The sequence below is a fragment of the Acipenser ruthenus genome, chromosome 9 (genome assembly GCF_902713425.1).
Source record: "Acipenser ruthenus chromosome 9, fAciRut3.2 maternal haplotype, whole genome shotgun sequence".
Classification (NCBI taxonomy): domain Eukaryota; kingdom Metazoa; phylum Chordata; class Actinopteri; order Acipenseriformes; family Acipenseridae; genus Acipenser; species Acipenser ruthenus.
In genome coordinates, this window is record NC_081197.1 from 211,739 (window position 1) to 221,909 (window position 10,171).

The 10,171-nt window shown below is 43.8% G+C and overlaps 1 protein-coding gene across 4 annotated transcripts; it reads right to left on the reverse strand.

Annotated features, from left to right (window-relative positions):
* Positions 1-1,075: 1,075 nt before the first annotated feature.
* LOC117973047 (serpin H1-like) lies at positions 1,076-7,639 on the reverse strand. Of its 4 annotated transcripts, none has more exons than XM_034923999.2 (6): positions 7,491-7,639; positions 3,807-4,420; positions 3,405-3,503; positions 2,825-3,057; positions 2,033-2,369; positions 1,076-1,510 (listed from the first exon to the last, which is right to left on the reverse strand). In XM_034923999.2, the coding sequence occupies exons 2-5, from the start codon at positions 4,387-4,389 to the stop codon at positions 2,067-2,069; spliced, it is 1,218 nt and encodes a 405-aa protein (XP_034779890.2). In that variant the 5' UTR covers positions 4,390-4,420; positions 7,491-7,639; the 3' UTR covers positions 1,076-1,510; positions 2,033-2,066. The 4 variants fall into 4 exon arrangements, with proteins under 4 accessions (XP_034779890.2, XP_034779888.2, XP_034779887.2 ...); XM_034923997.2 differs by adding an exon at positions 6,320-6,363 and having other exon boundaries at positions 1,076-2,369; positions 7,491-7,628; XM_034923996.2 differs by having other exon boundaries at positions 1,076-2,369.
* Between the last annotated feature and the right edge of the window lie 2,532 nt (positions 7,640-10,171).

Sequence of the window (10,171 nt, forward strand, 5' to 3'; positions counted from 1 at the left end):
TTGTAAAGCACAGAGCGGTCTGGTAAAGCATAGGGAAGCATTGTAAAGCACAGAGAGGTATGGTAAAGCATAGGGAAGCATTGTAAAGCACAGAGAGGTATGGTAAAACACAGGGAAGCATTGTAAAGCACAGAGAGGTATGGTAAAGCACAGGGAAGCATTATAAAGCACAGAGAAGTATGGTAAAGCATATGTGACAGGGAAGAGGCCCTGCACATTCAAATATATGTCAAGGAGTGTTTATAAGAGATACTTGAAGGGTAGGACCCTGGAGAAGGAAGTGCCACTGTCAGCCATTTTTGTAGTTTTTATGAGGAAACCATACTGCTTGTAGGCTGATTGAAATTCAAACAGCTACATGTGCACAGCCCTTCATACTCAGAGGTAACTGACTAAACAGGGCTCCCTATATAAGAGGTTGGGTTTCATTAGTAAGGAGACAGGTAAGGAGAGTCTAATTCAAGGCATGTGAATATCCTTGCACAGCGTCATCACAATGGAATGACTGCTTCCACAGAGAGGTTTCATTAGTAAGGAGACATGTTTGGCTCTTTTCAGTTTCTAATTCAATGCATGTGAATATCCTCATCATGGGATGAGCGCTTCTCTAGAGAAAGCCGCCTGTGTAATGCAGCATGATGTTCTCTCCGGAGAGGCGTGACGTACACACTGTGGAATAGTGAGGCTGCTGTGGGTCATTGTGGAAATCTCCTGCCAGCTTTCCAGTGCAGGCTGGAATGTTTCAGCTCAAGTCAGCCGTGTTATAAGATGTTATCAGCTTGTATGCCTGTCTTTACAAGCAGTCTGTGCAGACACATCAGAACAAACTATCGACAGAGAAATGCCATTCTTCATCCCTAGACAGACACGGCTCCGCATTGCTAGTTCTGATCATGTCTAAATGATAATGTTTAAGCAATATGTGTGTAACACTTGATTATCGGAATCAGTAAAGGAAACTTGTGAAATGTTGTTTAAGTCCTTGCTGTGTGCATTCCTTCACACAGAGAAATACAGAAATAAAGCCTGTAGTTTCCTTACACGGGATGTTTGAAGAATTAATAGACAAACAAAGTTTAATTTCATTATTTTTATTGAAAAAAAAAAAGTATACCAGTCAGAGAGTATCAGATCAGTCCAAACAGTTTGTGGCAACATGCATGCCCTAACAGAAGACAAGGAAGCAACTGGTGAAGAAAGAACAAAGAAGAAACGTCTAAGTGAATGTGGGAGCGATTGCCTCCTATCCAGAGGCCGCTGGTGCTCAGGACCAGTCTTCAGTGCAGAGCTGTGGTAATTACAGCACCCAAAGTATCCAAAATATCCAAGTGAAACAATCACAGCATACTTCATATAAGCAGACCCCTGCCTTCAGTAATACAGAGTGTGAAAAACAACCCCATCCAGACGCTTCTATTCAATGAAATCAAACTTTATGGAGCCCCCTTTGCTGTACTTTATAATTGCTATGGCATTGCCTTAAATTTGATTTAATCCAGGTCTTGATTATCTGAAATGTTAAATAAAAAAAAATCATAAGAATTCAAGCAGGCAAATATCTGAATCAGTGGAGTCCTATCATAATACCACCACAACACAAATAATTCAGAAAGAGCTCTTCAGAGATGACTAATAAAACTACCAGTGCAAGTGAGCCTGCTTAATGCGCTCCTTTCTGTTCCAACATAACAACGAAATAAACTATAGGAGAAGTTTTTTTATGTTAGTGAATGGCAGTCGCATTGAGGGCCTGCCCTGTTTAGATCGATTGCACAGACCCTCCTGTGAGGAGCACTGAAGACACAAACGGATGGTCTGCTTGACTTGGATTTCTTCAGAATTGACATTTGAGTGTTTTCAGTTGTTTTCTATAAAAGACACGTATTCATTTGTATAAAAATGGTCAATGTAGGTCCACCAGCTACAAATCCAGAGTTTGTTTTTGAAATTATTTTTGGAATGGTTATATGAGGTAAGAAACATGTTGCATTTTCACCCAGCAAAACCAGCATGACCAAACTTTCATACTTACTTAAAAAATAAAGCCACCTATCTCGTCTCAACAACTACAATTCATCTCTCATTTTCTCCCCTTTAGGTCTCACAAGCCTGCCTATGAACAGAATGGAGTTGCTTTCATTGTCCTTTACGAGGAAGATGAAGGGATGGTCTGCGTAGAAGAGTCTGGGGTTCTTCATCTTCTCAGACCCAAAGATACTGGTGTCAAATGGGTTTCCGTCTGTGTCCCACTCCAGGGCTGAGGCGTGGAAGACGTTGGACACGTACAGACCCTTCTTCCCAGAGACCTTGGACAGGTCTGCCTTGCTTTTGTCCAGTGCCTCAGTCAGCCCCAGCTCCCCGAGGTGTTTCTGTGGGAATGAAGGAAGGAAGTCCAGGGGGTTAGAACTGGGATTGCAAGAGCACAGCAGCAGTTCTGCACCATAGATAATGAAAAAAAAAACTGTGAAATTCTATCATCCCAATCCTGTTCCACTTTCAAGGATGAATCACCCTTCTACACTCAAGGGCATGTTACTATTTAACTTTATTTGACAGTACCAGTAACTTGTTTCACAGTCCCAAAGGGGCTGCTGTGTAAGAACCTGCACAGAAAACTACAGCAATCCTGATTCCTATTGGCAAGACTTTGAGTGTTCATTATATTCATCATGTTAGATGCATTCGTATACAGGGAGCAAAATATGAATGCCCAATCATTGAAGAGAGATGTGTCTGGATATCAGAAGCCAGCACCTCTGGGGACTGTTGAGCTTCAATGCATTTAAACTCAGAAGCAGGTGAAGGAAACCCAGCTGTGATGTACCTGCAGTTTGTGGCTCACTTCCATGCCGACTTTGGGCAGAGACAGTGCGATGGCCGTCTCCTCCAGCTTGCTGATCCAGGTGTCCAGCTGCTTTCTGCTCAGAAGCTTCTCCAGCCTCTCCAGGGGCTCCACATGGAAGGGCATGATTAAGATCATGCTGGACTTCTTGTGGGCCAGCGGCATATTGAGCACATAGAGCTTGTTTTCCTTATCCTCGTGGAAGCGATAAAAACCTACAAGGAAAGATCAAGCGGTGCCTTTAGTGTAAAGTGTAAAGGTTAAAACAGACTGCTGAAGATTCTCATTCTCTTTGTTCTTGTGCTTCACAAATGATTTACCAAGCTCTGCAACAAGTTAGTGGGACAGACCAGAGGACTGCAAGTGTCCTGCATGTGTGTGCTGTAAGAGAGGAGACCCGAGGCCAAAGCAAAGCAATGAACCCCCATTGGGGTCATTCTAGATCTTTATACTGATACCATTATCTACCATTCCAGATTGTTATACTGCTATCATTATCTATCATTCTAGATCTATTTACTGCTTGTGACAAAAACTGCTTGGCCTTGCCAGCGACCCCCACCTGTGCGATGCATCATGGGAACAGAAACGGTAAAGGAGCGTGACACCAGGAAGACACGGTTGTCCACCATCTGATGATGAAACTTCTCATCCCAGTGAGCTGGTGAAAAAAGACAAACAGCGGAAAAATAGAAATAAGTCACGAGGAAAAAAGACAAAGGGGAAGTCTCATGGTAGGGGGAGACAGACAACATCGTTATATTAAATTAACAGCATCCATGAAAAAACCCTGATTCACAGCAGGATCTAACTGCTTGTGAAGATGTCTGTCTCACAGCAGGATCTAACTGCTTGTGAAGATGTCTGTCTCACAGCAGGATCTAACTGCTTGTGAAGATGTCTGTCTCACAGCAGGATCTAACTGCTTGTGAAGATGTTCGAAGCTGCTCAGGGGTTTGCTCACGTTTGAAGAACATGGCGTTTGCAATGATGGCTCCGTCAGTCTCCTCCACATCCTTGGTGATCTCCGGCAGCTTCCCGTCCGTGGTGTGAGCAGCCCACTCGTTCAGGGCCTTCACGGCGCCCTGCTTGTCTCTCATGTTGATCTTGGCGTGCTCGCAGTTGTAGTGCTTCTTGCTGCTCTGAACGAAGGCGTCTGTGAAGGTGACCGCGCTCGGCCCGTAGAGCCGGCTCCCGATCTTCCACGTCACATTGCGGGCGCTGGAGTTACTCACCTCGCTCAGGAGCTCTGAGAGCCCGGCGTGGAGCTGCTCATCGCTCACCTTGTCTACGTGGAGCACCTTCTTGACCTGCGCCGCAGTGGAGGACTGGCCCCCGAGGTGCAGCAGCCCGAGGGAGGAGGAGACCACCACGGGGGAGATCAGGAGGTTGTCCAGATCCTTCTCCTTGGCCATGCTGTGGTAGAGGTCGAAGGCCAGCCTCGCACTGCTGTCTGCCAGCGTGCTGGCATGGGGGCTCAGCTTCTTCTGCTCCACTGTTGCCACTGCAACCAGGAGGCTGAAGGCTACAAGCTTGGTCAGCCACATGCTTTCAATGATAGTAGACAACAGTGCAATCCTGAGAATCAAACAGACAAAAACAAAATGTTTACAGGTGACATGGTTTTAATAAGAAGAGCTGCATGAAACTAGAACAGTGGTTGTTGACAGCCTGCTTCCAGCATGTTTGGAAAGTAATGCTGTGCAGCTCTGAGCAAAGGGTTTACATCACCTCGAATTACAGGAGTGAGACCATTCAAAAACACAACTACATCATTTCCATCTTCTATTTAACATCATGGCAAAGAAACTACTAAATGGTATTGCAAAAGTATACTGGAAACCAGAATAGTAGCACAGTATTTCATGTTAGATTTCAAAATGTCACATTGTTCAATATGTCAGTTTTTTGTTAAATATATGGGAAACTACAAAGTGGTGTGTAATTCAATAGGTTAACATAACATTACTCAGCAGGTTTCATTCGCTTTTATGAAGCAAAATTAGTTCATTCTATAGGGAGATACAAAACCTTCGGCTATAGCTGTAAGTGACCTGACTGAGGGTTTACTAACCAGACTGCTGGTGTTCAGCTGCTTCATCCTCTAGGACTTGACCTGACTGAGGGTTTACTAACCAGACTGCTGGTGTTCAGCTGCTTCATCCTCTAGGACTTGACCTGACTGAGGGTTTACTAACCAGACTGCTGGTGTTCAGCTGCTTCATCCTCTAGGACTTGACCTGACTGAGGGTTTACTAACCAGACTGCTGGTGTTCAGCTGCTTCATCCTCTAGGACTTGACCTGACTGAGGGTTTACTAACCAGACTGCTGGTGTTCAGCTGCTTCATCCTCTAGGACTTGACCTGCCTGAGGGTTTACTAACCAGACTGCTGGTGTTCAGCTGCTTCATCCTCTAGGACTTGACCTGACTGAGGGTTTACTAACCAGACTGCTGGTGTTCAGCTGCTTCATCCTCTAGGACTTGTTAAACTCATTTGACTTTTATAGAACACCATACAGCACTCGCTGTTTTTTTGCTATGAAATATGACATTCAGATTTTTGTTGCATTAAAGATCATTCATCAGTTTAGGATCAATGCTTAATCTCTGCAGGACGATTAAATCAAACGATCTGCCCAGTAACACCGCAATTACTTACTTTACTTAAAAGCTGCAATTAAAAAGAAAAAAACAAGCAAATTAAAAGTTTCCCATACTGCATGTGGCCCATCTATACATTTAAAAGCGTGGCTGATTTCCAGGAGGCAGCACGGCTTTACCAGCCATGTCAGCAGCTGGCTGAAGCTGTGTGACGCGTCTCGTCTGCCACGTCTTTGATTGAACAGCCGGCTTTAAAACATGCTTTATTCAAACGAGTAACATTAAAGCAATCTGAATTGCACTTTACCTTCAAAAACACAGCGATTCTGTCCTAGTGGCGATCCAGCAAAGACCGATGTGCAGAATAACCTCTTCTAATTCCACAATGTTTCTTACTTGCATTGTGGCTGAAGGCACTAAGTAACAGCGAACCCTTTATACTTCTGTGGGGCGTAGCTTCTAATGCTGGAATATACTGTACAAGTCTGATCTAGACTACAAGCCTGCGGTTCTGCTGCACTGCACATTTGGAATGCGTCTGTAAAGAAAGACTCCGTAAATCAGACCAGCCCAGAGCTGAAGTGCTGTACCCAGACAGGGCAGTGGTGTTGCTGGAATGGCTAGAGGAAACTCCCTTTGCATTATCTAAATATCGCTACACCCTAAGGCAAAGGATTTCCACTCTGGTGCATACCAGCTCATTAAACTAGTGGAGCTGAGAATGGTAGCCTAGGGCAAAGCAGCGGTATAGTAAAACTCCAGCGAATGAAGCTGTTTATTGAGCAGTGAGCCGTGGAATGCCTTGTGCGTCCACAGGCTCATTCTGAAAGTAAAGCACATGTTTCATGGTTTAACTTTTTGTTTTGGGGGATACCTTGAAAGATTTTCATAGTGCTGTCAACGTTTGCCCTTTTCATTCTGAAAGACAAGAGATGTACAGTAATCCCCAGCAGCAGTAGTGAGTCTGTAATGCTGTTAAAAGTATTCAAGTATCAAGACTCTCCGACACAATACTCTCCCATACAACAGGCATGCTTTCCCACAGTCCAGACCTCATTATTATCAATTACATTCCTACATGTTCCACACTGATCGGAACAGACCATCGTTGGCATCAAACACAGATAATATTACCCTTTCTGGGTCTTGGTATTGTTTTATATTACCTGGTTTGCAATAATTGAATATATTTAAAGATAAATTAACATCTCTATCTAGATTTAAAAAAACAAAATTAAAATTGCTTCAAGTAGCCCCACCCTTTTCTGATGTAATTTAATGAGCGTCAGAATTCTAATTCCTAATCTGGTAATGCAGGCCTGATCCAATCACTGAAGGGAACTGGGTCACTTCTGACCAATCAGCATTGACAGAGTGGAAGCAGTTCTGCTTGTTGCCCTGCTCCAACAAAAACACATTGCATGTAGTGCTACTTTTGACCTTGTGTACATTTTGTGTAGAAGTGAATGTGAATAAAATAGTGACAGGAGAATTTGCAAACGCCCCATTGAAATTATGATTTATTTATTTATTTATTTATTGTGGATTGCAAAAGTTTTTTGTTTGTTTGTTTTACTAAATATGTAAGTGTAGCTTTGCTAACAAAGTAGAACATGACCCAGTTATAGGAATAGGATCCATGTATTTGTAATCATGAAATGTTTCATATAAAGGTTTATTAAAATGTGGTATTCCTTATGAAGCCAGCACTAGCAGAGCGAGCTGCACTGCACAGCGCTGCAAGCAGAGAATGCTGGCACAGTCTGAAGCCAGGATGCAGATGTAGAGCAGGGATCTTAACTGAAGACGAGGAGCAGCTTTGCATTCTTTTCCTTAACATTGCTGTCGTATTTAAACAACCCCAATCTCAGGAAAAAGATTCAGCACAGAAAATGGGTTTTCCAACTCCTCTAACAGTTGCTAAAATGACCTCTTGGCTTTTAAAACCGTACATTAACATTTTATTAAATTAATAACTGCATGCAGCAAACAAACTAAGAAATAAAACTAAAAAGAATAATCTTCTCCTTGTAAGGCTTCCTTACCTCACTCGACTCGAAGCTGCTGCTGTTTCTGCTGATGAGCCGCAGTCCTTTCCTCTCAAATCTCTCTCCTTCTCTCTTGATCGTTTCCAACAAAGAGGCCTATATACCCAGCAAAGGAAAATTCTGGAACTTGGGCAAGAATATTTAAATGAGAAACTTCAAACTATTCACAAAGCATGTCTAAGACCTCCCACATGATCCGTCTGGACTTGTCTTTCACAGGGTCCTACTGCCTCCCATAGCACAGTCAAGGGATATGGGGGCGCATCTACTAAACTGTACCCCAGGGCAAAGTTTCATTGACTTCTGTGTGAAAACAAAAACTAGCACTACTCAGAGTTGTTATGTTCACCTTCTGAAACAACTGCATGTTTTTTAGGTGTTTTATTTCAAAACAGGATCTTACACTTTGTAAACAAGGCCCAGCATGTTTGTTACTGCTGTTCATTCAGCAGCCTCACTGTCTGTGTTACTCCAGTGGACTCCATTCTGTATATAGAGATGCTGAAGATGCTGTTCATTCAGCAGCCTCACTGTCTGTGTTACTCCAGCGGACTCCATTCTGTATATAGAGATGCTGAAGATGCTGTTCATTCAGCAGCCTCACTGTCTGTGTTACTCCAGCGGACTCCATTCTGTATATAGAGATGCTGAAGATGCTGTTCATTCAGCAGCCTCACTGTCTGTGTTACTCCAGCGGACTCCATTCTGTATATAGAGATGCTGAAGATGCTGTTCATTCAGCAGCCTCATTGTCTGTGTTACTCCAGTGGACTCCATTCTGTATATAGAGATGCTGAAGATGCTGCATAGGCAATGGTAATACCCTATAACTGTATATAGCACAGTAGAATATACTATCTGCTCTTAGCCCTGCATTATTAGTACAGTAAACTGTGGTAGCAAGTGTTGTTTAGGGAAAATAGAGTCGCTGGGATTAGAACAATGCACAGCTAAACTGAGTTTGTTAATGTCAATGTGTGTAGGAGCTGTATAGAATAATGTAAATTCTCTTTTTATCAATGAAAATGTGTGTGTGTATGCTGTGTGTGCATGCGTGTGTGTGTACTGTATGTGTGTACATGTGCATGTGTGTGCGCGTGCGCTGTGTGTGTATGTGTGTGAGTGTACTGTATGTGTGTGCGTGTCTGTGTGTGTGGGTGTGTATGTGTGTGTGTGCGCTGTGTGTGTACATGTGCATGTGTGTGTGTGCGCTGTGTGTGTACATGTACGTGTGTGTGCTGTGTGCGTGTGTACATGTGTGTATGTGTGCTGTGTGCGTGTGTGTACATGTGCGTGTGCGTGTGTGTACATGTGTGTGTGTACATGTGCATGTGTGTGTGTACATGTGCGTGTGTGTGTGTACATGTGCATGTGTGTGTGTACATGTGTGTGTGCGTGTGTGTACATGTGCATGTGTGTGTGTGTTTACATGTGTGTGTGTGTGTGTGCGTGTGCGTGTGGGTTTTTTTGGTTTAATTTCTGTTACTTTAACAGATACTGAAGTAAAAAGAAAATGAACAGCCAAAATACTAGAGAACTTTTTAAAAGCACTGAACATTCTGTTTAAAAACATGGTTTAATTAAGTTATAGGTTAAAGATGTATGAATGAGTCCCTTTCTTTCACAGTTTAGGGGTTATTAACGTTCTCATGAAGCACAGCCACATATAAAATGTTTAGACCAGCTGTTTCCCAGTTCAGAAAGTTCAGCACACTTTCTTTACTTGTGGAAGTTTCTCTAGTTCCCCTCCCCCAAGAAATGCCACGTAGTCGCCTAGCTGCAAATGCAGCCGGCTGGGCGGAGGAACTATATCTGTCTAATTACACCCTGTCAGATTCTCTTATACAGCAGAGTAGCAGTGCATTTAAACAATGTGCTACAACATGGAATCACCCACTGATCCTGCTTGTTAAACCACAGGTGAGAGAGACCACTGGGTGTGCTGGCTTATACATCTTTTAAAAACAAACAGATCTTTTATCAATAAAGAGGCAGGCTTGTTTGCATGAGCAGTTATACTTTGATCATGAGCACAGCTCCGAATCTATAAGGGCAGTGCGTGACTCAACACATGTGCTGCACACAAGGTCCTGTGGCTCCTGTGCTTCTGCAGCCAGGGACCCTCAAATAAGTAACAGTTTGATCTGTAGGCTGGTTTGCATATCTGACCTGTGAGTAGTCAGGGTTCCACACGCTGGATTGTCTTCTGCCTCTCATGACTGGGGCTGGGCTGTCCCCTCTGCACAACACAGTGCAAGGGACTGGGCTGTCCCCTCTGCACAACACAGTTCCCATGGAGTTCAGTGTCACAGGCAGGAGCTGTGCAGTCACCCGATGCATGGGCAGGCTTCAGGACAGTATCTGCACAGGCTGGCCCAGGTTTAAAGAGCCATTTGAAGATAGTCTGCAGGCTGTTCTGTTTCCATGCTGCTGCAACATGTTTAATCAGACAGTGTTATGTCTTCTCTATGAAGAAGGTGGGAGGTATTTGTTTTTTGTCTGCCTTCTCCTCTCCCCTCCTGTCCTCTCCTCTCCTGCCCTGTCTAATGCTGTCTTGGTCCTGATATCCATGCACGTGTGTGTGTTGAGGGCTGGAGTGATCCCTATTGATTGTGGGGGTGATCGGCCTGGAGGAAAGAGCAGGACTCTGTTACATGAGGGTCCTAAAGGAGCCCCAA

Coding starts and splice junctions, on each gene's coding strand:
- LOC117973047 (XM_034923999.2), bottom strand. CDS start 4,389: ATGTGGCTGACCAAGCTTGTAGCCTTCAGCCTCCTGGTTGCAGTGGCA. Junction 3,504..3,806: donor AAACGCCATGTTCTTCAAAC/GTGAGCAAACCC, acceptor TTTTTTCACCAG/CTCACTGGGATGAGAAGTTT. Junction 3,058..3,404: donor TCCCATGATGCATCGCACAG/GTGGGGGTCGCT, acceptor CTTTCCTTGTAG/GTTTTTATCGCTTCCACGAG.